We start from the raw sequence: 27,079 nt of genomic DNA, 5'->3' as shown, positions 1-27,079 counted from the left end.
ATCCCCCTAATTTCAGCATCGCATCTGTACCTGTGCCTTCAACAGTTGTTAGCATCTCCCAGGCTAGGAGCCCTCTCCTACTGTCTTCAGAGAATAAAGCTCTAGAAGGGCAGTCACCTTCCAACCTGAAGTGAGGTGGGGATCTAGGCATCTAAGTAATTTTTAGTCTTCACCCAGTGCTCCTTGTATGAGGCTCCCCGCTGCCCTTTTTTATTTTCATAGGCACTAGGGCAGTCAGTAATTATTGAGGGTTCTGTGGTAAACTGAGTTGGTTTTTGGCTTTCCTCACTGCTGGTATGAGGTTTAGCCTTCTTTGGTGCCCGTCATTCATTTATCTGCTTTCTGACTTGCAAATTGTGTTGCTTTTCTCTCGTATTTTCCCCCATTTTTATAGGTTTATATTATTTCAGAAATTGCATTTATATACCACATATATGACATATGAGTATATATACACACACACATACATATAACATATATACAATGCCCCAAAACCCCCCCCCCACACACATATTTATTCTATATGTGTAATAGACACTTACATGTGTGCAATCTTTTTACAGATGGGATCATTAACATATTACAAACTCTTTTTTCCCCCTACTTAGTGGTATAACTTATAAATCTTTCCAAATCAGCACATCCACATCTACTGAATAGATATATCGTAATTTATTTAATTAGTTTCTAAAAAAAGACATTTTGGTCCTTTCCCATATTTTTCCTGTTAGACAGTTCAACAATGAGTATCATATTTGCATACTTTTAACATTTTAAGTATTCTCTTCATATTTTCTTTTTTCAGTGAATTTTATTTTATCTTTGGCCACAGATCAAATTGAAGACATTTCAAATATTTCCAGTTAATTAATGATCATCATATGAATGCATATGTGTATGTATATGTATACATAAAAATTTGATGCCCCTTGTGAGTAGAGAACACAGACAGCGAAGATTCTATCCTCTTGTCCTGAGATGGGTTGGGAATAAAACTAGAGGTACAGTGGTAGTTGGAGTTCTGTGGAGAAATTGAATGTCTCTGGAGAATAATCTTCTACATTCTGGCAGTGGAAATCCCCTAGAGTAAACTAGATCCGGGATGAATCACGTAAAGCCTATCAGTTAATAAATCCTACTAACAGTAGTGTCAATCAAGTTTTAATAGGGCATTCTTAATCATCTCTTGTTAATCTCAGAGAACCTACAGTATCTATAAAACAAGAATAAGCTGGGCACGGTGGCTCACACCTGTAATCCCAGCATTTTGGGAGGCCAAGGTGGGCGGATCACCTGAGGTCGGGAGTTCAAGACCAGCCTGACCAACAGGGAGAAACCTCGTCTCTACTGAAAATAGAAAACAGTTAGCCGGGCGTGGTGGCACATGCCTGTAGTTCCAGCTGCTTGGGAGGCTGAGGAAGGAGAATCGCTTGAACCCACGAGGCAGAGGTTGCGGTGAGCTGAGATCACGCCATTGCGCTCCAGCCTGGGTAACAGGAGTGAAACTCCGTCTACAAAAAAAAAAAAAAGAATAAGATGCAGTGAAAAAGAAAAGAATAAGATGCAGTGAAAAAGAAAAGAACAAGAAAGACTTGGAGATAAAAATCTAAAGGCCAGGCACAGTGGCCCATGCCTGTAATCCCACCACTTTGGGAGGCCAAGGTGGGCAGATCATTTGATGTCGGGAGTTCGAGACCAGCCTAACCAACATGGTGAAACCGTGTCTCTAATAAAAATACTAAAATTAGCCGAACGTGGTGGTTGGTGCCTATAATCCCCGCTGCTCAGGAGGCAGAAGCATGAGAATTGATTGAACCTGCACCACTGCACTCCAGTCTGGGCAACAGAGAGAGACCCTGTCTCAAAAAAAACAAAAACAAAAAATCTAAATTAAAATTCAGTAGAGCTGGGCACAGTGGCTCACACCTGTAATCCCAGCACTTTGGGAGGCTGAGGCAGGTGGATCACCTGAGGTCAGGAGTTTGAGACCAGCCTGACCAATAGGGTGAAACCCCATCTCTGCTAAAAATACAAAAATTAGCTTGGTGCGTGCCTGTAGTCCCAGCTATTGGGGAGGCTGAGACAGGAGAATTGCCTGAACCCGGGAGGTGGAGGTTGCAGTGAACTGAGATCTTGCCAGCGCACTCCAGCCTGGGCAACAGAGTGAGACTCTGTCTCTTAAAAAAAAAAATAATAAATAAGCAAATTCAGTAGAGCATTAAGAATTTTAAATGGAGGAAATCTTCAGAAAGTTTAAAAAAGCAGTGATGGAAATTTTAGAGAAAAGATAGGTTACATAGTGTATTAATCTAGGAAGGGGGAACTATGAAAACAGAGGAGAGAGGCCAGGCGCGGTGGCTTACGCCTATAATCCCTGCACTTTGGGAGGCTGAGGTGGGCGGATCACGAGGTCAGGAAATCAAGACCATCCTGGCCAACACGGTGAAACCCTGTCTCTACTAAAATACAAAAATTAGCTGGGTGTGGTGGCATGCACCTGTAGTCCCAGCTACTCAGGAGGCTGAGGCAGGGGAATCACTTGAACCTGGGAGGTGGAGGTTGCAGTGAACTGAGATTGCACCGCTGCACTCCAACCTGATGACAGAGCAAGACTCAGTCTTAAAAAAAAAAAAAAAAAAAAAAAAAAAAGCAAATAACTAAAGAAAAATTCCAGAACTGACAGACACAAATCTTTACATTGAAATTGCTCACTAGGTACCTAATAAATTAATAGAGTCATACCGTAGTACATCATTATGAAATTATAAAATATCAAGAATGAAAAAATCACCACAAAGGAATGAGAAACCAAAGGAAAGTTATGGCTTATAACCCCTTAAGCAAAGAAGCAGTACATTCAGAAGGATTCAGAACTCTGAAGGAAACAATTTTTAACCTAGAATTCTGTACCTCGTGAAACTCTGAATCAATGAAGTTTGAGGGTAAGGATGTATTCAGATAAGTAAGGACGATGAATATTTATATCCCATGTACCTTTTTAAGGAAACTACTCGATGAGCTCTAGTACAGATGAGATAACCAAGGAAGAAGAAGATGTGAGATTCAGTTAACAGTGGACCTAGCTCAAGAGAAAGCAGCGAGGAGGATTGCCCGGATGACAGCTGTTAGAGCAGACCCAGAGAGATACCACCCAGATGCTACTGCAGAAAATAGCTCTCTAGGGTGCAGAGATAGGATGAATAAGGGGAAATTGGATACAATGCTTAATTTAATGAAATAAAATAATGTAAAAGAGATACAAAGGAAGATATAACATGCAGAAAAGTAGTTGGAAACTCTTGGAAAAATAAAATGCTGTATAAGAAAGGAAGTTTATCAAATGTACTACTTATTTCTGCAGGGAACCACATTTACATATGTTATAAATACTATATTGTAAAAATGAAAGATAACTATATATAGAAAGGATGGTAGAGGGGAGATATGGGTGTTGATAAGTAAGAATCCCCATTGCTTATAGAGGATAAACTTTATAAATAAGTCAGCAGGCCAGGGACGTTGGCTCATGCCTATAATCCCAGTGCTTTGGGAGGCTGAGATGAGCAGATCACTTGGGGTCAAGAGTTCGAGATCAGCCTGTCTAAAATGATGAAACTTCATCTCTACTAAAAATACAAAAATTAGCTGGGCATGGTGGCATGTGCCTGTAGTCCCAGCTGCTTGGGAGGCCGAGGCAGGAGAATTGCTTGAACCCAGGAAGAGGAGGTTGCAGTGAACTGAGATCACACCACTGTACTCCAGCCTGGGTGACAGAGTGAGATTCCGTCACACACACACAAAAATAAATAAAACAAATAGTATATTATGAATAGTAAGAGATGACTATAACTATCAGATGTTAACACTTTGGAGGTGGAAAAAGAGATTTTTATCCTCTTTTTGGTTTTTCATTATGAGTCTAGATTTGTTTTTAATGATGTATATGTATTGTTTTGATAATTTAAAAAATGTGGCCATGCAGACACACATTGTAAAGGTGAAATGGTTTAATAATCTTAGTTATGTCAGTTATGTTTTACATTTAATGAATTTAGCTAAAGAACATGCATGGATTTCTCAGTAGAGAGCTATAGTTAAGGTTGTAAGTTCTGGAGTTAAATGACTTAGATTTAACTACTTTGGGGGGTAGATTAACCTCTAAACCCCAGTCCCTTTTTTTTGCTTTGTTTTGTTGTGTTGCTTTTTGTTTGTTTGTTTTTCTTATTTATTTAAAACCCTAGTCTCTTGAACTATAAAGTGGGGCTGATAACAACATGTATCTCGTAGCGTTGTTCTGAGGATTGAATGAGATGGTCTGTTCAAAGTGTATCAAAAGTAACCAGCATGTAGTAAGTTCTCAGGAAATGTTATCTTCAAATAACAATAAAATGATTTACCAGAATGAACACACTGAAGCAGTAAGTTCCATAATTAATTTTACATAAGTTATCAGTAACTAAAATTAATTATATCTGTTCTTTAAAACATCATGGAAATCATTGATTACAAAATTATTGGATATTCATTATTACATTGAAAAATGAAGCTGGCCAGGTGTGGTGGCTCATGCCTTTAATCTTAGCACTTTGGAAGGCTGAGGTAGGCAGGTTGCTAGAGCTCAGGAGTTCAAGACCAGCCTTGGCAACATGACGAGACCCTGTCTCTACAAAAAATACAAAAATTCGCTGGATGTGGCACACCTGTAGTCCCAGCTACTTGGGTGGCTGAGGTGGGAGGATCATTTGAGCCCAGGAGGTTGAGGCTGCAGTGAGCCATGATAGTGCCTGGAGAACAGAGTAAGACCCTGTCTCAGAAAAAAAAATAGAGAGAGAGAGAGAGAAATAAAGAAAGAGAAAGAAAAGAAAGAGAAAGGAAGGGAGGCTGGGAGGGAAGGAAAATAAAACAAAACAAAACAAAGGAAAGAAAAATGAGAGGCCAGGTGCAGTAGCTTGCTCCTGTGATCCCAGCTACTCAGGAATCTGAGGTGGGAGGATCTCTTGAGCCTAGGAGTTTGAGGCTGAAGTGCACTGTGATTGTGCCACTGCACTCCAGCTTGGATGAGAGAGTGAGACCGTCTCTGATGAAAAGAAAAACGAAGACTATAGTTTCATAAGAGTATAAACTTGGGGCCAGGCGTGGTGGCTCATGCCTGTAATCCCAGCACTTTGGGAGGCCGAGGAGGGCGGGTCACGAGGTCAGGAGATCAAGACCATCCTGGCTAACACAGTGAAACCCCGTCTCTACTAAAAATACAAAAAATTAGCCGGGCGTGGTGGCGGGCGCCTGTAGTCCCAGCTGCTCAGGAGGCTGAGGCAGGAGAATGGCGTGAACCCGGGAAGCAGAGCTTGCAGTGAGCCGACATCGCGCCACTTACACTTTTAGCTTGGACGACAAAGTGAGACTCAAAAAAAAAAAGAAGAAGAAGAAGAATATTAACTTGGAGGTAGCACAATCTGGGATTATATCCTGACTCCACTATTTTCTCAGATATATTATGATAAAAATATTATACTTATATAAACTTGGAGAAACTTTTTTCTTTTTTATTTCAGCTTTATTAAGGTACAGTTTACATAAAAGTGGTGACTTTTATGTTTAAAATGTGATGGGTTTTGACAAAAGTATACAGTGTTAACAACCATCACCGTGATCGTAATAGAACATTTCCATCATTGGAAGAGCCTCTTAAGGCCTCTTTGAAACCCAGTTTCTTTGCATGTAACATAGAGATAAAAGCCAGCAACCTCGGGTGGCTGTATACACAGGACCTAATATATACAGTCCCTGGCACATAGAAGACATTGCTAGTGTTCTTATCATACTCAATCATTTTTTTTTCTGTTATTTTCTAGCTTCTGAAAGTTCTGCTGAAGACAGTGAGCAGGAAGATGAGAGAGGTGCTCAAGACATGGATAATAATGGCAAAGAGGAATCTAAGATTGATCATTTGACCAACAACAGAAATGATCTTATTTCAAAGGAGGAACAGAACAGTTCATCTTTGCTAGAAGAAAACAAAGTTCATGCAGATTTGGTAATATCCAAACCAGTGTCAAAATCTCCAGAAAGATTAAGGAAAGATATAGAAGTATTATCTGAAGATACTGATTATGAAGAAGATGAAGTCACAAAAAAGAGAAAGGATGTCAAGAAGGACACAACAGATAAATCTTCAAAACCACAAATAAAACGTGGTAAAAGAAGGTATTGCAATACAGAAGAGTGTCTAAAAACTGGATCACCTGGCAAAAAGGAAGAGAAGGCCAAGAACAAAGAATCACTTTGCATGGAAAACAGTAGCAACAGCTCTTCAGATGAAGATGAAGAAGAAAAATCAAAAGCAAAGATGACACCAACTAAGAAATACAATGGTTTGGAGGAAAAAAGAAAATCTCTACGGACAACTGGTTTCTATTCAGGATTTTCAGAAGTGGCAGAAAAAAGGATTAAACTTTTAAATAACTCTGATGAAAGACTTCAAAACAGCAGGGCCAAAGATCGAAAAGATGTCTGGTCAAGTATTCAGGGACAGTGGCCTAAAAAAACGCTGAAAGAGCTTTTTTCAGACTCTGATACTGAGGCTGCAGCTTCCCCACCGCATCCTGCCCCAGAGGAGGGGGTGGCAGAGGAGTCACTGCAGACTGTGGCTGAAGAGGAGAGTTGTTCACCCAGTGTAGAACTAGAAAAACCACCTCCAGTCAATGTCGATAGTAAACCCATTGAAGAAAAAACAGTAGAGGTCAATGACAGAAAAGCAGAATTTCCAAGTAGTGGCAGTAATTCAGTGCTAAATACCCCTCCTACTACACCTGAATCGCCTTCATCAGTCACTGTAACAGAAGGCAGCCGGCAGCAGTCTTCTGTAACAGTATCAGAACCACTGGCTCCAAACCAAGAAGAGGTTCGAAGTATCAAGAGTGAAACTGATAGCACAATTGAGGTGGATAGTGTTGCTGGGGAGCTCCAAGACCTCCAGTCTGAAGGGAATAGCTCGCCAGCAGGTTTTGATGCCAGTGTGAGCTCAAGCAGTAGTAATCAGCCAGAACCAGAACATCCTGAAAAAGGTGAGAAGGAAAATGTGTATGTTGACTTATTTTAGGGTTTCCCCTCTTAAAGTTTCAATGATTTCACAGTATCTCTTGTCATAACGTGAGGCGATTAAGTGTCATATTTGTGTGAACATGGTAAAAATGGAAATTTTAAAGGTAATTTGAAAATGAATAGTGGAATGCATTTAAAAGCTTGAGAAGGCTTTAATGTGCTTTGCTTGAGCCATCCATGACATTTTATTGTGGACCAGAACACATGCTAGAAATTGCACCCAGGCCCAAATCCAAACCTGTTTGAGAATTCATTATATGCAGTGGTTGACTATATGGCATGAGCAGCTTAAATCTATTTCTGTAACATTGTTTTTGCAATTGTAATGTGCAGTTTCTCACGAACATTTTGATTTATTGACAGACCCCTCCACCCTTAACCAAATACTGTATGTAGGGGTTTGGAGCAACCAACTGTCCAGGCACTGCTTTCCTCAGACAACCGTGTCAAACTGATTTTCAAGCCTGACTAACTTGTGTGAGTTTGTAAAGGAATTTGATGCTTTCTTAGATGCATAGCTTCCAAATTGAAGGACCAATGTGTACGTTAATAACCTACAGTAATACTTTTTTGATTTTCCGTGAAATTGTTAAAAGTGGAAATTCAAATCGGTACCTTCCCAAAGTATTAGTGCCTTTCAATGGTGCCATAGCCATACTTCTGTCATCATTTTTCTTATAAACCACTTCATTGAGGTATCTTTAAATCAGTATACTCTAGGCTGACACCTGGCTTTGGAACACACTTTTCCATCGTAAAGACAGAGCACTGGAGTATGTTTTTTATATACCATAAAAGATTTTAGAATGCTAGCTTTAGGTTTTCAGCAAAGCTTAAAGAGATATGGTCTAGATCAAATTAGTTAATTCTATGTTTTCTCAGGAATCTTGACTTAAAACATTTCTGTTTTAAAATAAATTAAAAAAATACTTGCAATTAAATTGAAATGTTCTTTGCTTTTTTTCACATTTACAAGTATAACTACTATGATTTTATCTGTGCCATACTATCTCATGCAACTGAACTATCCAGGCATGACTAATCTTCAAAATGAAAGAATCCTTTATTTCAGAATATTAGGCTTTCAACAATAAGATTTTACTGGCCAGGTGTGGTCACTCACACCTGTAATCCCAGCAATTTGGGAGGTCTGGGAGGTCAAGGCGGTGGATCGCTTGAGTCCAGGAGTTCAAGACCAGCCTGGACAACATGGCAAAACCCCATCTCTACCAAAAATACAAACGTCAGCCAGCTGTGGTGGCGCATGCCTGTAGTCCCAGCTACCTTGGGGGCTGATGGGGGAGAATCACTTGATCCCGGAAAGGCTGCAGTGAGCCAAGATCACGCCACTGCACTCCAGGCTGGGTGATAAAACAAGACCCTGTCTCAAAAAAAAAAAAAAAAAGAAAAAATAAGAAAAGAAAGAAAAAACCAGGTTTTATTGTTATAGGTTTTCTTGGGGGTTTTTTTTTGAGATGGAGTCTCGCTCTGTCGCCCAGGCTGGAGTGCAGTGGTGTGATCTGGGCTCACTGCAACCTCCGTCTCCTGGGTTCAAGTGATTCCCCTGCCTCAGCCTGCTGAGTAGCTGGGACTACAGGCGTGTGCCACCATGCCCAGCTAATTTTTTGTATTTTTAGTAGAGATGGCGTTTCGCCATGTTAGCCAGGGTGGTCTCTATCTCCTGACCTCATGATCTGCCTGCCTTGGCCTCCCAAAGTGCTAGGATTACAGGCATGAGCCACCGTGCCTAGCCTATTGTTGTAGTTTTTAAGAGGTTGTATCCTTACCGTGTTCGTAATATCTTACAAAAGATTAAAATTAACAAAAAAAAAAAGAGGATATCTTGTCTGCTAATAGACTAAGTCAACACTGCCCTTTTGAATCTTAATCTTAACTAGGTTAATAATTGTGGAATTTGAAAGCTACTCCTAAATTTAGGGTAATTTATATCTCTTTAGAAATGGTGTTTTTTTTTTGTTGGTTTTTTTTTTTTTTTTTTTTTTTGAGACATAGAGTTTTGCTCTTGTTGCCCAGGCTGGAGTGCAGTGGTGCAATCTTGGTTCACTGCAACCTCCACCTCTCAGGTTCAAGAGATTCTCCTGCCTCAGCCTGCTGAGTATCTGGGATTAACGCCCGGCTAATTTTTGTATTTTGTTTAGTAGAGATGGGGTTTCGCCATGTTGGCCAGGCTGGTCTCGAACTCCTGACCTCAGGTAATCCACCTACCTTGGCCTCCCAAAGTGCTGGAATTACAGGCGTGAGCCACCGCGCCCAGCCGGAAATAGGTTCTTAAGCACCTGTTTCACATGGCCACATTTTAATAAATTTACTTACTATGAATATTGGAGAGTCCCCACTATATCACAAGTTAAAATTTAAGTTTTACTATTTAGATGTAGTTTTTTCCTCTTAATTTACTCTACATTGAAGGTTTTTATTTCTTAGTATCTGAACACTTTAGAATTAAACTCTCTTGGAGAGAAACCTGACAATTATGATTCTGTGCTTCAGTATGGTCAATATCTACGTCTCCTTTATGTTTCACTTAAATTGTTACATTAAAATGACATTAGGTGGGTTCACATACTTGGTGTAAAAAATAAAAAAGAAATATTAAAAATTTAAAAAGGTATTAGGAAAAGTTGTAAGTAAGATTATATGACCCATTTAAAAAAAAGCTAGGAAGTTGCAGACAGTTAATTACTTGTCCTGTTTTTGATCAAGGAAGTTAGGTTTTATACACAGAAGGTTGATTTAGTGTCTGACATTGGAACTGAATGGAGATAGTACTTTATTAGTCTCTGGAGAAAAAATCTTATTTTATATAGTCTGAGAGATAACATATATGAATTAGACAGAAATATAGATGTTAAGGACCAAATGAGTAGTATAGAAAAATGCTACAGTTCAGAGTAGTGATTCATCAGTGAAGCCTGGAACATCTTAGTGAAGATGTAGGACTTGGGCTAGTCCTTGAAGAAAAGGGAGACATTTATTTGTAATGTTTTGCAATAATTTCCCACCAAGAAGATGAGACGTTTTTTAGAACTACTATGTTGGATTTGTAAATGGTATGCATGTTAACCAAACAGTGCCCTGGGAGCTTAGTTATTCTTGACATAAATTGGTAAAAAAGAACCAAGTATGAATTACTGCTAAAATTTACCTCATTAATATCATATCATTTAAAAATTATATTAATATGATTATAAGACATCATGTCATTAACATTTTAACATGTGATTAAGTCTTAATATTTTGGTTTTATTGAATCTTAACAAATTTCAGTTTTTATTTTCAGCATATACTTTTAATTACTAGGCTTATAAACTCCCAGTACTATATTAAGGACTATTTTCAGTTTATATCTGATTTTTTTAAAGAAGGATGTGCATACTTTGTTTGCCTTTTTAAAAACCCTGACTTTTATTATGTATAAGAATTGAGCTTCCATTAATGACAGTTTATTTAAAAATTGTAAGTTCTGTGACAACTTATAAATGTCATAAAGAACATGTAGTTTTGGATTGTTCTATGTTTCTAAAATGTGGAATTAATTTATACCTAGGGAATGTTGGATTTTATTTTGTGTTACTTAATTCCTTTCCCTTCATAGCCTGTACAGGTCAGAAAAGAGTGAAAGATGCTCAGGGAGGAGGAAGTTCATCAAAAAAGCAGAAAAGAAGCCATAAAGCAACAGTGGTAAACAACAAAAAGAAGGGAAAAGGCAGTAAGTGTGAAATCTCTAATTTTTAAAATATAAAAATAATAGCTGATAATTTTACCCCCAGTAAGAAAATGGTATTCAGGGTACGGGATAGTACACTATTTTGATTTTGTCTGTACACTCAAAAAAAGTCACACAAATTCTGTAAGGCTACTTGCTTTAAAAAAAAAAAAAAAAAAAAACATGCACTAGGAGAAATACCTAATGTAAATGATGAGTTGATGGGTGCAGCAAACCAACATGGCACATGTATACCTATGTAACAAACCTGCACATTGTGCACATGTACCCTAGAACTTAAAGTATAATAATAAAAAGAAAAAAGAATATCTGCAAAAACAAACAAAACAAAACAAAAAAAACACAGGTTTTCTAATCTTAGGTAAATTCTAGTTTTAAGCAAGTTGGTGTTATTCAGCGGTGGTATTGATTGCTGATGAAAAATCAAGTAATCTGTTTTTGAAATAGTAGCCAATATATTATAAACATCAACATATTTGTTACCTTTGTATTCCACAGTTCTTTTCACTTGCTATAAAATGTATCACACATTGTGAAATATTTCAACTATATGTTATTTTTATTACAGTGAAATTGATTGCTTAGTAATTCTTCAAGGCAAAATCAGCATAGAAGTATAACAATCAAGATAACTTTAGAACTATAATTCCAACAACTCCAGTCTACAACATTTGTCTTTGGTACTCTATATTATGTGACCTGAGAGTAACTACAAACAATACTTTTTGCTAAGTATGCTCCAACTTTAGCAACGACTCCGTGCATCAATCCACAGAAAATATATATACTGTATTTCTTCTGAGGGCTGCACATTTTATCTCTCTTTTGTAGACAAAGTAAGAAGCAGAAAATATGTAAAGAATTTTTTTTCAGGTGCCCCACACTGACCTCCTGCTGCTCTTCCAGGAGACTCCTGCCACCTCCACTGCCTGACCTTTGCTAGCAGCCGGCTTGGCTGCACTTCAGTGCAGAAAAGGGTTATTCGGCCAGCTCCCCGAGGTTCTGCTGAGCCCATATGACTTCCAGGCGGTGAATATGGCGTCCCTGGGGCCCCGGGCGGCTGTGCTCAGCAAGGCCATGAAAGCCAGGCTGAGACAGTCCACTGCATAGAGTGGGGCCAAGCCTTGGGTGGCTTAGCTAGGAGTTGCCAGGGGTTCCAGAGCAGCAGTGGGGGAGCTGGGAGGGAATTTGTGTATATGTGTCAACCAGTGGTGGAGTTTCTTTATTCCCAAAATTTCACAGTGGGAGGAGTTGCTGCTATGTACCTTTACTATTTGGAATAATTTCTGGCTTTGAGAGTTTAACTCCTTTTTTTTTTTTTTTTTGGTGATGTTGTTAAGTGAAAAATCAGTAAATATATGCCAAATCAGTCAGTCATCAATTGTTTGGTGTAACTGGTAGGATATTTAAAGTGTTTTTTCTTTCACTGTGGTGTTTTTGTCTTCAAGAGTTTACTATTTAAATGACATTTCCTAAGAGAGCGCATCTTCAATGAGTTATTTAGTATATTCATATAATACAGAGATATAGTGTTCTCCCATTTTACTTATTGGGATTCTGCCATGGTAAATCAGAATGAGTTAACCATTCAAGAGAATAATTTAGTAACATGAATTAATTCTGATGGAATCTAAACTAATACTTTGTATCCAGAAAGAGGTTATCTATGGAAATACTAATCCCATCACCTACCTGTTCACATGGTAAGCTGTCAAGGTCAAGTATTTCCATTTTAGTGCTGAAGTTTAATTAGCAATAGCAGTTGTAACATAATTGTTACACAGACTTCTGAATTGTTCATAAAATACTGAATATTTTATTAGGGTGAAACTGATTATTTTAGTCAACCCACAGCATAGGAGTTATTTAAGAGTAATTTCATTATACATGTCAAACTTCAGAGTTTATTCCCAAGGAGTTCTTTATTGAATATGATGATTGTGCATCATTATTTGTTTGTGGCCAGAGGAGCAGGAAAATGTTGCATATACCCAATGTTACATATTCATTGTAGAGGTTTCTACAGTTAATCATTTTAAAAGATGATATATTTTATGTATTAACATAATAGAGTAAAAAGCCATTCAGATGATTACTGTATATTTGACAGTCTACCAAGCATAATGATAGATTAGTGTGAGTGATTTTAAAAGTATATGTATTATTGGCAGTTCAGGTAAGAAGAGTTTTTTGTTTTTGCTTTTCCTAAGATGCTGCTGCATTTGTATATGATTTTCCAGGTTTCTAGGCAGGTTGTTTTCTGTAGGACTAAATTCAAATGGCTAATTTTAAATTACCTACTAAAATCTGTGACAAATTTATTGTTACATTTTTGTTTATTAAATCTTTTCTTTCTCTTTCAGCAAATAGTAGTGATAGTGAAGAACTTTCAGCTGGTGAAAGTATAACTAAGAGTCAGCCAGTCAAATCAGTTTCCACTGGAATGAAGTCTCATAGTACCAAATCTCCCGCAAGGACGCAGTCTCCAGGAAAATGTGGAAAGAATGGTGATAAGGATCCTGATCTCAAGGAACCCAGTAATCGATTACCCAAAGTTTACAAATGGAGTTTTCAGATGTGTAAGTGACATGTTAAATTGACAAGCATACAAACTTCATCCTAGTAACTCATTTGTTTTGTTTTGTTTTTGTTTTTAGAGACAGAGTCTCGCTCTGTCACCAGGCTGGAGTGCGGTGGTGTGATCTTGGCTCACTGTAATCTTCAGCCTCCTGGGTTCAAGCCATCCTCCTGCCTCAGCCTCCCGAGTAGCTGGGATTACAGGCGTGCGCCACCACACCCAGCTAATTTTTTTGTGTGTTTAGTAGAGACAGGGTTTCACCATGTTGGCCAGGATGGTCTCCATCTCCTGACCTCATGATCCGCCCGCCTCGGCCTCCCAAAGTGCTGGGATTACAGGCATGAGCCACTGCGCCTGGCCTTTTTTTTTTGAGATAGAGTCTCTCTGTCGCCCAGGCTAGAGTGCAATGCAGTGGCATAGTCTCTGCTCACTGCAACCTCCATCTCCCTGGTTCAAATGATTCTCCTGCCTCAACCTCCCGAGTAGTTGGGATTACAGACGCCCACCACCACACCTGGCTAATTTTTTTTTTGTTGTTGTATTTTTAGTAGACATGGGGTTTCACCATGTTGGCCAGGCTGGTCTCGAACTCCTGACCTCAGGTGATCCATCCGCCTCTGCCTCGCAAAGTGCTGGGATTTCGGGCATGAGCCACCATGCGCAGCCCCAATCCTAGTAACTCTTCATGCCAATACTCTGAAAAAGAGGCTTTACCAAACTTAATAGATGTACTAATGAATTGCAATGTATAGACCTTATTTGGATCCCGATTTGAATAAATAAATTGGTTAAAGAAAAATTTTAAGGCAGTCGAGGCAAATGCCAACACTGACTAGATATTTCTGATATGGCTGGGCGCAGTGGCTCATGCCTGTAATCCCAGCACTTTGGGAGGCTGAGGTGGGTGAATCACGAGGTCAGGAGTTTGAGACCAGCCTGACCAGCATGGTGAAACCCCGTCTCTACTAATAAAACAAAAAATTAGCTGCGCGTGGTGGCACGCGCTTGTAGTCCCAGCTACTCAGGAGGCTGAGGCAGGAGAATTGCTTGCACCTGGCAGGTGGAGGTTGCAGTGAGCCGAGGTCGCGCCACTGCACTCCAGCCTGGGCGACAGAGTGAGACCCCATCTCAGAAAAAAAAAAAAAGATATTTCTGATATGATGTCGGTAATTTGATTTAAAAGTATCTGGTGTTGGGGTGAGGAATGGATAGGGGTGCAGATGATACAGGTTTTGCCATAAATTGATGATTACTGAAGCTGGATAATGAGTACATGGGGTTCACTATCCTTCTCTCTATACTTTTGTATATGTGAGAAATCTTCATAAATCTTCATTTAAAAAAAGGTATATGTGTATATATATATATGTTTTAGGTATACATATATATATATATATTTTTTAAATAGAGACGAGGTCTCATTATGTTGCCCAGGCTAATCTTGAACTCCTGAGCTCAAGACTGAGCTGATCCTTCCACCTCTGCTTCCCAAAGTGCTAGGATTACAGGTGTGAGCCACCACACCCAGCCAATATGTATATATTTTTAATACTACTCTAGAGTTTTTCACACAAGGAAATGCCTTAAGTATTCTTAGGAGATTGAAGATTGCTTTAGAGCTTTTTAAAATTGCCTTCTAATTTAAATTTTTACACACTCTTTAAAAAAACCTAAAAATTAACAGAGAACGGAAGAGAAAAATTTATCCACAGTCTTGTTACTCAAAAAGTGTGTACAATTTAGCATTTTGGTGTCTTTCCAGGTTTTTTGTTTTGTTTTTGTGTTTTTGTTATTTTTAGACAGAGTCTCACTCTGTTGCCCAGGCTAGCGTGCAGTGGCACAATCTTGGCTCACTCCAACCTCCACCTTCCAGATTCAAGCGATTATCCTGCCCCAGCCTCCCGAGTAGCTGGGATTACAGGCACCCGCCACCATGCCCGGCTAATTTTTGTAGTTTTAGTAGAGACAGGGTTTCACCGTCTTGGCCAGGCTGGTATCGAACTCCTGACCTCGTGATCCGCCCGCCTCGGCCTCCCAAAGTGCTAGGATTACAGGTGTGAGCCACCATGCCTAGCCCCAGTTTTATTTTTAAGTGTGATTTTTTACTGTGGTAATACTGTATATGGATGTGGATATATGTAGATCTTAAGGTGTTTAATGCTGTACATATTCATTCAACAAATATTGTGCATTTATTATGTGCCAGGCATTGTTCTAGGCTAGATAAAAAATTTGGAAAACAAATATTTCAGAAGCCTTAGTTTTTTAGTTCATCTGCCTCAACCTTATTCAGCAGCCATGCTCGATGTTCTCTCCTTTATATGTTAAAATTTTCTTAAAAAATGTCTGTTAATGAAAGCTTTAAATTTATAGCGGACCTGGAAAATATGACAAGTGCCGAACGCATCACAATTCTTCAAGAAAAACTTCAAGAAATCAGAAAACATTATCTGTCATTAAAATCTGAAGTAGCTTCCATTGATCGGAGAAGAAAGCGTTTAAAGAAGAAAGAGAGAGAAAGTAAGTATTTTTACTTTATTTTTATTTATTTATTTATTTTGAGACAGAGTTTCGCTCTTGTCGCCAGGCTGGAGTGCAATGGCGCAATCTCGGCTCACTGCAACCTCCACCTCCTGGGTTCAAACAGTTCTCCTACTTCAGCTTCCTAAGTAGCTGGAATTACAGGCATGCACCACCAAGCCCGGCTAATTTTGTATTTTTTAGGTAGAGACAGGGTTTCGCCATGTCAATCAGGCTGGTCTTTAACTCCTGACCTCAGGTGATCTACCTGTCTTGGCCTCCCAAAGTGCTAGGATTACAGGCGTGAGCCAAGAGTGCCCTGCCGGTATTTTTACTTTATTTAAACATAAACCAGAATTTCTCACTCTGCAGTTAGACTGTCATGACTTTGTCTATTTTCAGGCAAATTCTTTAATTTCTTTGTCTTATTTTCCTCATCTCTAAAGTGAAATTATCTCAAATAAAAAAATTATTTCAGATCATAATATTCACTTTCATAGAGTTTATACTCTACCAAAAACATCCTAATAAGATAATTTCAGATATTGAAAGCACTATGAAGAAAATGATGTTAAGGTAGTGATTGGATGGGTTACTTTAGATTACAAATGGTCAGTATATTTTTGTTGATACCTGAATGACATGAGGAAGTGAGATAAATTAAAATCTGGGAGGAGGCCGGGCACAGTGGCCCATGCCTGTAATCCCAGCACTTTGGGAGGCCGAGGTGGGTGGATTGCCTGAGGTCAGGAGGTCGAGACCAGCTTGGCCAACATAGTGAAACCCCATCTCTACTAAAAAATACAAAAAATTAGCTGTGCATGGTGGCGGGCGCCTGTAATCCCAGCTACTTGGGAGGCCGAGGCAGGAGAATTGCTTAAACCCAGGAGGCAGATGTTGCAGTGAACGGAGATCATGCCATTGCACTCCAGCCTGGGCAACAAGAGCTAAACTCTGTCTCAAAAAAAGAAAAAGACATCTATCCAGAAACTCCTTCTAAACAATGTTTTGTAAATATAGTCACCACAAATTCTTTATAATGAATGATTTTGCTAAATAGAGCCTGTCTACTGGGTTAGCATTAAAAGTCAGTTCCTAAATACTATTTTAAGAAAAATCCATAGGAAAATGCTTATCCTGGTTACCAAAGAAATGCAAATCAAATAAGGTATCATTCTTTTTTTGGAGATGGGGTTTTGCTCTGTCGCCCAGGCTGGAGTGCAGTGGCGTGATCTCAGCTCACTACAACCTCCGCCTCCTGAGTTCAAGCGATTATCCTGCCTCAGCCTCCCGAGTGGCTGGGATTACAAGCGTGCTGCCACGCCCAGCTAATTTTTTATTTTTAGTAGAGATGGGGTTTCACCATGTTGGCCAGGATGCAGGATGGCTCGATCTCTTGACTTCGTGATCCGCCTGCTTCAGTCTCCCAAAGTGCTGGGATTACAGGCATGAGCCACTGCCACTGGCCCAAATAAGGTATCATTCTTACCAAAAAAATTAAAACTAAAACCAATGCAGGAACAGTGTAGTGAAATATATAAGTTATCAGTTGTAATACAGAATACTACTCAACTTTGAAAAGAAAAGGATCTGTATGTACTGATATGGAACAATCTCTTAAAATATATTGTTTTAAAAAAGTCAGACACTGAACTATGCTTCCACTTGTGTGTGTGTTTTTTTTTTTTTTTTTTTTTTTTTTTGAGATGGAGTCTCGGTCAGTCACCAGGCTGGAGTGCAGTGGTGCGATCTTGGCTCACTGCAACCTCTGCCTTCCGGTTCAGGTGATTCTCCTGCCTCAGCCTCCCGGGTAGCTAGGACTACAGGTGCGTGCCACCATGCCCAGCTAATTTTTGTAATATTACTATTAATTTTTGAGACAGTCTCTCTCTCTGTCATCCAGGCTGGAGTGTAGTGGTGCAATCTTGGCTCACTGCAAGCTCCGCCTCCCGGGTTCACGCCATTCTCCTGCCTCAGCCTCTGTAGTAGCTGGGACTACAGGCGCCCACCACCACATCTGGCTAATTTTTTGTATTTTTAGTAGAGACTGAGTTTCATTGTGTTAGCCAGGATGGTCTCGATCTCCTGACCTTGTGATCCGCGCACCTAGTCCTCCCAAAGTGCTGGGATTACAGGCGTGAGCCACCGTGCCTGGCCTCCACTTATGTTTTTAAAGGTGTTGCTATATCTACATATTTTAAATTTGCATATCATATCTCTAGATTCTAGAGATAAAATTCCTGTAGAACAGGGGTTGCAAACATTTTCTGTAAAGAGACAATAAATATGTTAGGCTTTGTGGGCCATGTGGTCTCTGTAGAAACTACTTATCTCTGCCATGGTAAGTGTGAAATCTCCCATAGGCAATATGTAAACAAATAGGCATGGCTGTGTTCCAGTACAATTTTTCTTTCCAAAGACAAGTAAGCCGGATTTGCCCCTGGGGTAGTTTTTTTGCCAGCCTTTTTTCTAGAGTTGTAATGAATATGAATCAACTGGTAGCAATGGGGAAGGGAATTTGGGTGATTAGGAGGTTCCTGGATGAGAGTGAGATTTGCTTTTCTATCCTATTACCCCTGTACTGAATGAATTTTTTAAATCTATGCATGTATTTAAAAATATTAATTTATGAACACTAATTTATAACAGTGAGAGAGGCCGGGCGCGATTGCTCACGCCTGTAATTCCAGCACTTAGGGAAGCCAAGGCAGGCAGATCACCTGAGGTCAGGAGTTCGAGACCAGTCTGGCCAACATGACGAAACCCCATCTCTACTAAAAATACAAACATTAGCCGGACATGGTGGCGCATGCCTGTAATCCCAGATACTCAGGAGGCTGAGACAGGAAAATTGCTTGAACCCAGGAGGCAAAGGTTGCAGTGAGCTGAGATCGCACTGCTGCAGTCCAGCCTGGGCAACAGAGCAAGACTCCCATCTCAAAGGAAAAAAAAAAAAAAAGGAGGCTGAGGCAGGAGAATGGCGTGAACCGGGAAGGGGGAGCTTGCAGTGAGCCGAGATCGCACCACTGCACTCCAGCCTGGGCGACAGAGCGAGACTCCGTCTCAAAAAAACAAACAGGCTGGGCGTGGTGGCTCACACCTGTAATCCCGGCATTTTGGGAGGCTGAGATGGGCGGATCATGAGGTCAGGAGATCGAGACCATCCTGGCTAACATGGTGAAACCCCATCTCTACTGAAAATACAAAAAAATTAGCCGGGCGTGGTGGCGGGCGCTTGTAGTCCCAGCTACTGGGGGGGCTGAGGCAGGAGAATGGCGTGAACTCAGGAGGCAGAACTTTTAGTGAGCCAAGATCAAGCCACTGCACTCCAGCCTGGGCGACAGACAGAGCGAGACTTTGTCTCAAAAAACAAACAAAAAAACGAAAAAAGGAAACAATGAGAGACTTCCTCTGATGAAAATAACTAATGTGTTATTTGCTTTGTAAACCTAGTGGAGGAGAATGCAACAGTTGAGCTATGCACTGTTTTGATCCAACTTGAAGAAGCAATTAAGCCTCCCACTCTTGTCACCATTTACATGTACAAGAAAACTCCTAAGTACAGAAAGATGGAGGGATTAGGAGGGGACAAATGATTTTTGGATGGATTGCAGATTTTTCCTGTTTTGATACTTGTTTCGCTGTTACAAAAAGTGTATTCTGTATTTTATTTCTGTGTCTTGTAGACTAGGCACAGTTCTTTCCCTCTTTGACCCATGCAGGAGCAGGAGCCTTCCCTGGTCTGTCCTTTTCATTACTTCTGTAGTTGGGCACTGTCTAGCTTCTTGAGCTGCACTAGCTTTTCCTTTCTTCACATCGTAGTACTGTGAGAATTGACCACTGTTGTTGTAAGCTAAATGATTTTGGACAATACAGCGGAATTTTAGTTCAGAGGACTAGTATTTTCTGTCTATTGTTAGACATAAATTTTTATTAAGCTCTTGGTTTGGTCTCCCTTTTCCTTAGGTGCTGCTACATCCTCATCCTCCTCTTCACCTTCATCCAGTTCCATAACAGCTGCTGTTATGTTAACTTTAGCTGAACCATCAATGTCCAGCACATCACAAAATGGAATGTCAGTTGAGTGCAGGTGACAGCAGGACTTGCTAAAGCACTTTGCACTTAATGGCTGTTGAGGGCCACTTTTTTTTTATACTGCACAGTGGCACAAAAAAATATCAGACAAGCACTATTTTATATTTAAAAATTGTTTCTTGACAAGCTGACTTGGCACTTAAGTGCACTTTTTTATGAAGAAAAAGTACAATGAACTGCTTTTCCTCAAGCAATAATTGTTTCCAACTTGTCTGGGAATTGTGTGTCTGGTAACTTGAAGGCCTTCCACTGTGGCAAATGGAGGCTTTTCACTGCCTGTAGAGACAATACAGTAAGCATAGTTAAGGGGTGGGTCAGAACATGTTAAGATAACTTACTGTATATGTATTCCCTTGTATTTTGTTAAAGCTGGAACATTTGATATTTTTCCATTTATTTATGAAAAAATATGAACCTATTTTCATTTGTACAAGGTAATTGTTTTTTAAAGCAAGTCACCTTAGGGTGGCTTTAATTGTATAAGTCAAGCACATGTAATAAATTCAAAACCTGCAGTTAACAGGATATTAGACATCAATCCTGGTAACCAAATATTAAAGATTCTCTTTAAAAAAGACTGAACATGTTTACAGGTTTGAATTAGGCTAAAAGGTCTTGCAGTGGCTTTTCATGGCCCTTCAAATTGGAATGGAACTACTGTACTTTGCCATTTTTCTATAAATCAGTATTTTTTTTTAATTTTGATATACATTGTGTGAAAAAAGAAAATGGCTAATAAACTGTATTAAATCTTAAACAATGTATAAAGATTGTACTTAGCCAGTTCAAAGTGTATATTTATTCATAATGAATTATAACAGTTATATTTTTGTGTTTTCTTGTAAATGTTTCTTTTCCCTTAAATACAGATAATTCATTTGTATTGCTTATTTTATTATGAGCTACAACAAAAGGACTTCAGGAACAAGTAATGTATTAGTATGGTTCAAGATTGTTGATAGGAACTGTCTCAAAAGGATGGTGGTTATTTTAAATATAAATAGCTAATGGGGGTGGTAGGCCTATAAAATTAAATGCCTTGTATAAAATCCAAAATGAATGCAAAATTGTTTTCACTTGTATTGACTTTATGTTGTATGATTCCAATCTCTGTTCTGTTTGGCACTTGTATTTAATTCTTCACCTTTGTAAGACATTTGTATATTGCGGATGTGTTCATTCAAGCTATTTAATATCTGGCACTGTTAATACACAGTACTTTATTGTACAGACTGTTTTACTGTTTTAATTGTAGTTCTGTGTACTTTTTTTGGATGGGGCTGGCATGTTTTCTTTGTTTTCTGGCAATACGACGTGGGAATTTCAATGCGTTTTGTTGTAGATGCTAACGTGTCAGAATCCTTTACATTCAACTTTTCTAAGAAAAGCATTTTCAGTCTTGTAGTGTGTGCTTACAGTAACTAATTTTGTTGAAAATGGTTTCAAGTTATTCAAATTTGTACAGGACTGTAAAGATTTGTTGACAGCAAAATGTTGAAGAAAAAAGCTTATAGAATAAAAGCTATAAAGTATATATTAGGATCTGCAAACAATGAAGAATTATGTAATATATTGTACAAATGTAAGCAAAGGCTCTGAAATAAAATGCCATAGTTTGTGAATCCTTGATTTTTGTTTCTAAAAGATTTAGTAATTTTAGTTCATTTCTGTATGTGGTGACTGACTGGAACATACATATCCAGCATGTATTATCACAGGGGATTAATTGATACATAAAAGAGGGAAGATTCTACCTATGAAAATTAAAAGTCCATTAATCAGATAAGGAATGTATTAGGCATTCTTTTTTTTTTTTTTTTGGACACGGAGTCTTGCTCTGTCACCCAGGCTAGAGTGCAGTGGCGCAATCTCAGCTCACTGCAACCTCTACCTCCCGGGTTCAAGCAATTCTCCAGCTTCAGCCTTCCGAGTAGCTGGGATTATAGGCATCTGCCATCACTCCTGGCTAATTTTTGTATTTTTAGCAGAGACGGGATTTCACCGTACTGGTCAGGCTGGTCTCAAACTCCTGACCTCATGTGATCCACCCACCTTGGCCTCCCAATGTGCTGGGATTACAGGTGGGAGCCAACACACCCAGCCTAGGCATTCTTTTATCTTTGCACACACTATTTTGCTTGAGTCTGAGTTTAAATATTTTTCTTATCACTTGGAGAATTGTCCAAATTGAAAATTAAGTTTTTTTTTTTTAATTTATTTAACACTTGAAACTATTACCAGCGGCTTTTTAAAATTTTTAATTTAGTTAGACCCTTCCGGGTCTTTTATACTTCAGTGTGCCTTCTATTGCACATTGCAATCATCTGGACATTGTTAAAAGTATATTCAGTACTCACACCCCACTCCCAAGGAGTTATATTTAATTGGTTGGGGGTAGTACCTGGATGTTGATCTTTAATTTTTAAAGGTCTCTAGTGATATTAATATGCATCTGGGTTCAGAAACACTGCTTTGCCGCAAACTTTAAAAAATCTATAATCTAGTTTTTTGGCCCCACTTATTGGACTTTCTACCAACAGAAAACCTTTCTTGGCTAGGCGCAGTGGCTCACGCCTGTAATCCTAGCACTTTGGGAGGCCGAGGCAGGCGGATCACGAGGTCAAGAGATCGAGACCATCCTGGCCAACATGGGGAAACCCTATCTCTACTAAATATACAAAAAAAAAAAATTAGCCGAGCGTGGTAGTGGGCGCCTGTAGTCCCAGCTACTCGAGAGGTTGAGGCAGGAGAATGACATGAACCTGGGAGGTGGAGCTTGCAGTAAGCCGAGATCGCGCCACTGCACTCCAGCCTGGGCAACAGAGCGAGACTCCACCTCAAAAAAAAAAGAAAACCTTTGTTTAATACAAAGAGAGGCCGGGCGTGGTGGTTTAATGCCTGTAATCCCAGCACTTCGGGAGGTGCTGGAGTGCAAATGGCGCAGTCGCTGATCTGAAACTCCTGAGCTTGCATTCCTTCCGTCTTGGTCTCCCAAAGTGCTGGGATTATAGGCGTGAGCCACCTTGTCCCACCATGTCCTCATATTTTAAAAAACTCTCAAAGCGGTAAGTGATCTCTAAATGGTTAAAAACAGCACTGAACGGCGATGAAGATAATTTTAAAACTATCTGCAACCACAGCTGCTTTCACAGTCTGTTTTCTTCTATATGTATCTGCTACCTAGTTGGGCACGGTGGGTCATACCTGTAATCCCAGCACGTTGGGAGGTCAAGGCGAGCGGATCACCTGAGGTCAGGAGTTCGAGACCAGCCCGACCAACATGGAGAAACCCTGTCTCTATTAAAAATATAAAATTAGCCAGGCATGGTGGTGCATGCCTGTAATCCCAACTACTCGGGAGGCTGAGGCAGGAGAATCGCTTGAACCTGGGAGGCGGAGGTTGCAATGAGCCAAGATCGTGCCACTGCACTCCAGCCTGGGCAACAAGAGCAAAACTCCGTCTCAAAAAATACACAGAATAGAATTCTATAATTCTAGAAATATAGAATATAATTTCTTCACTGGACTGGAGAGAACAGATTTTTGAGTTGTATCGCATGCATGTATGGATAAGCTTTCTTCATCTTTGTGAAATACCAGAAGATCAAGATTATGGGAAACCGAAATAAGGGGTCCAGTAATCAAAACCCAGGGCCGAGCAGTTGAATATTGTGGACTTTTTTCATAAATTTCTCTGAAGGGGGAAGTAAAAGTCACATATATTCCCAGTCAACTTGGTCGAGTAGCTTTCAAAAAGCTAGGCTGTCCCCAAAAGACTCAAAGTCAAATCCTGGCTCGATGCAGTGGCTCACGCCTGTAATTCCAACCCTTTGGGAGGCCAAGGCAGGAGGACTGCTCAAGCTCAGGAGTTCAAGACCAGCCTGGCTAACATGGTGAAACCCGGTCTCTACTAAAAAGATACAAAAATTAGCTGGGTATGGTGGCATGCACCTGTAATCCCAGCTACTCGGGAGGCTGAGGCAGGAGACTCACTTGAACCCGGGAGGCGGAGGTTGCAGTGAGCTGAGATGGCGCCACTGCAGTCCAGCCTGGGCGACAGAGCGAGACTGTGTCTCCAAAAAAAAAAAATTTAGCTGGGCATGGTGCTGCTGCCTGCAGTTCCAGCTACTCCGTGGTGGGAGGATGGCTTGAGCCCAGGAAGTCAAGGCTGCAGTGAGCCGTGATCTCACCACTACACTCCAGTCTGGGTGACAGAGCAACATCTTGTCTCAAAGAAAATAACAACAAAGTCAAATCCTATTTTGCCACTCAAACTATTGAATGATTTAACTAGTAATCTTTTATTACCCTGAGAGTCAATTTAACAAATATTCACTATGTACAGCTAATGGAGACACAGCATACATGATGAATAAAACATAATCCTTACTGTCTTGCCTTTACATCTAAAGAGAGTGTAACTAACACTAAAGCAGATCAAAAATGATTATAGTAAGTAACATAGGGGCTTGGGAAAAGATAATATCCCTATTGTAAACAGCAAAGAATTTTTTTTTTTTTTTTTTTTTTTTGAGACAGGGTCTGCCGCTTAGGCTGGAGTGTAGTGATGCAATCACAGCTCACTGCAGCCTCGACCTTCCAGGGCTCAAGGGATCCTCTTGCCCGAGCCTCTCAAAGTGCTGGGACTACAGGCGCCGAGCGCGAAGGTGCCCGTCTAATTTCTTTTCTGCAGAGAATAAGTCTCGCTAGATCGACCAGGCTGGTTCAAACTCCTAGTCCTCACGCAATCCTCCCGCTTCGGCCTCCAAATGTGTTAGGATTACAGGCGAGTCACCGCACCTGGCTGCAAATAAATACTAAGTTAGGCAGTATCTGAGGTAGGCCTTGAAGGATGGGCATTATTTTGCAGAAGGGGAAAGAGGAGGGCAATTACAGCAGAGGGGACAGGAATAACAACTGTAGAGGCAGTGGAGAAAGCAGGCTTGAATGTCAGGGGCTGGAGGGAGATGAGTCTGGGAAGACGGGCTGAGAACACCTTGAAGCGTTTTGAATGCCAAGTATCTACTTTTCCAGGTAGAATAGCATGTCCGCATTACAATCTTTCGAATTGTATGTTGACGTGACTCGTTAGAGTTGTGGTCTTTATTTTGGAATAATGTCATGTTTCAGAAAAGTTGCAAGAAGAGTACAAAGAATTCCTTTGTACTCTTCACAGCGATTAGCAAATTGTAAACACCCCAGTGCGTTCACCCCTAACCGCATTTCTTGCCAAACCTCCCTCCCTCCTTTTCAACAAGTCAGTATTCTACGTGTTTCTCTCTCGGCTTGGGTGGACACCCCGCTCCTAGCCTGGCTGATTCTTCACACTGCAGGCTTCAACCACTCCCAGAAGACGTCCTTCACTCCCAAAACAAGGCTTTTCTGAAACGGCGAGGACCACCAACCGACGGCGACAAACCCGCTCCCTCACCCAGCGCCTCCCTTCACCGCCGCCCGGCGGCCGACTGCCGGGAGGGGAGGGGGCGTGGCCAGAGAGCGGAAGTGCCCGGAACCCGGAAGTGCGAGCTGGTGCGCAGCTGCAGTCTGGGAGTCTTTGGAGTAAGAATGGCCTTGGAAGGGATGAGCAAACGGAAGAGAAAGAGAAGTGTCCAGGAGGGGTGAGTGGCGCGCGGCACGAGGACCTGGGGAGGGATGTTGTACGTTCCCTCGTGCTGGCAAATTGGTGGTGCGTGGCGTGGCTGAGTTTCTGGCGTCCGTTTCTAGAGAGAATCCTGACGACGGCGTTCGCGGGATTCCGCCGGAAGACTACAGGGTTGGACAGGTCGCCAGTAGCTTATTTCGCGGCGAGCACCATTCCAGAGGTGGCACCGGTCGGCTGGCGTCCCTCTTCAGTTCTCTGGAGCCCCAGATTCAACCCGTGTACGTGCCTGTGCCTAAAGTAAGTCACTGGGCTTTCTTCCCGAATAGCTCGTTAGAACCACTTACATACAAAACAATCTTCTTACCTACCGCGTGAAGCGTGATTTCTAAAGGGGGCAGACAGGATTCATTTGAAGTAACCTTTCATGACTCTTACATACCAGTGAGAGAGAAGAGATGCTTATTTAGAAAGACCGAATTATGGCTTAGGGTCAGAATTCTAAAAGTATGGGGTCTCAAATATAACTTCAAACTTTTAAAAAGGAAACCATCAAAAAAACGAAACGGAATGAGGAGGAAGAAAGTACATCCCAGATTGAAAGACCACTTTCGCAAGAACCTGCAAAAAAAGTGAAAGCGAAGAAGAAACACACTAACGCAGAAAAAAAGTTGGCAGACAGGTTGGTAAAATTCTCTTATTTGATGTTAAAGAAATTATATGGTAAATTAACATTCCTATACTTGGAATATTCGTCAGTTTTATTTCATATTTCTACTTTCTTTCAAAACTTTTATTATGGAAAATCCAGTACATATAGAAAAGTTGAAAAGGCCAAGAAACCCCGTGTACTCAGCATCAGCAATTACTAATATTTGGCTAACCTTTTTGTATTTTTACCCCACTCATATACCCCCTCATTATTTGTTTTTGTTTGTTTTGAGATGGAGTCTTGATGCCACGCCCAGGCTGCAGTAGAGTGCAGTGATCTCAGCTCACTGCAACCTCCGCTTCCCAGGTTCAAGCGATTCTCCTGCCTCGGCCCTGAGTAGGTGGGACTACAGGCCTGCGTCACCATGCCCAGCTAATTTTTGTATTTTTAGTGAAGACAGAGTTTCACCATGTTGGACAGGCAGGTCTGAAACTCCTGACCTCAAGCGATCTGCCCACCTCGGCCTCCAAAAGTGTTGAGATTACAGGTGTGAGCCACCTCGCCCAGCCACCACCTCATTATTTGGAAGCAAAATGAAAATTTATGTTTCATCTATAAATATTTCAGCATGTATATAAAAGAATTTGGTTTGCGTTTTTTTTTTTTTTTTTTTTTGAGACGGAGTTTTGCTCTTTTTGTCCAGACTGGAGTGCAGTGGCCTGATCTCAGCTCACTGCTCACTGCAATCTCCACCTCCCGGGTTCAAGTGATATTTCCTGCCTCAGG

General features: G+C 40.5%; 2 protein-coding genes across 10 annotated transcripts in view; both read left to right on the top strand.

Moving 5' to 3' along the window:
- Positions 1-25,481, top strand: part of ARID4B (AT-rich interaction domain 4B) — a 164,773-nt gene extending 139,292 nt beyond the window's left edge. For 6 of the 9 annotated variants that reach the window (XM_063707944.1, XM_063707935.1, XM_055372635.2 and 3 more), the window contains 5 exons: positions 5,853-7,064; positions 10,718-10,831; positions 13,213-13,428; positions 15,801-15,947; positions 19,914-21,664. In XM_063707944.1, coding sequence (XP_063564014.1) covers positions 5,853-7,064; positions 10,718-10,831; positions 13,213-13,428; positions 15,801-15,947; positions 19,914-20,041 — 1,817 coding nt within the window. In that variant the 3' untranslated portion in view covers positions 20,042-21,664. Of the gene's footprint in view, positions 1-5,852; positions 7,065-7,464; positions 7,579-10,717; positions 10,832-11,722; positions 11,879-13,212; positions 13,429-15,800; positions 15,948-19,913; positions 21,665-25,375 lie in introns of those variants that run through there. The other 3 variants (XM_055372630.2, XR_010134397.1, XM_055372650.2) reach the window with 3 other exon arrangements.
- Positions 25,482-25,532: 51 nt separating this feature from the next.
- RBM34 (RNA binding motif protein 34) overlaps positions 25,533-27,079 on the top strand; it is a 29,402-nt gene continuing 27,855 nt past the window's right edge. Inside the window, exons 1-3 of the mRNA XM_055372666.2 lie at positions 25,533-25,660; positions 25,767-25,941; positions 26,187-26,323. Of these exons, the coding sequence (XP_055228641.1) occupies positions 25,608-25,660; positions 25,767-25,941; positions 26,187-26,323 (365 nt within the window). The 5' untranslated portion in view covers positions 25,533-25,607. The remainder of the gene's footprint in view (positions 25,661-25,766; positions 25,942-26,186; positions 26,324-27,079) is intronic.

Source organism: Gorilla gorilla, chromosome 1, assembly GCF_029281585.2.
Source record: "Gorilla gorilla gorilla isolate KB3781 chromosome 1, NHGRI_mGorGor1-v2.1_pri, whole genome shotgun sequence".
Classification (NCBI taxonomy): Eukaryota; Metazoa; Chordata; class Mammalia; order Primates; family Hominidae; genus Gorilla; species Gorilla gorilla.
This window is presented reverse-complemented; position numbering and strand designations above follow the sequence as displayed.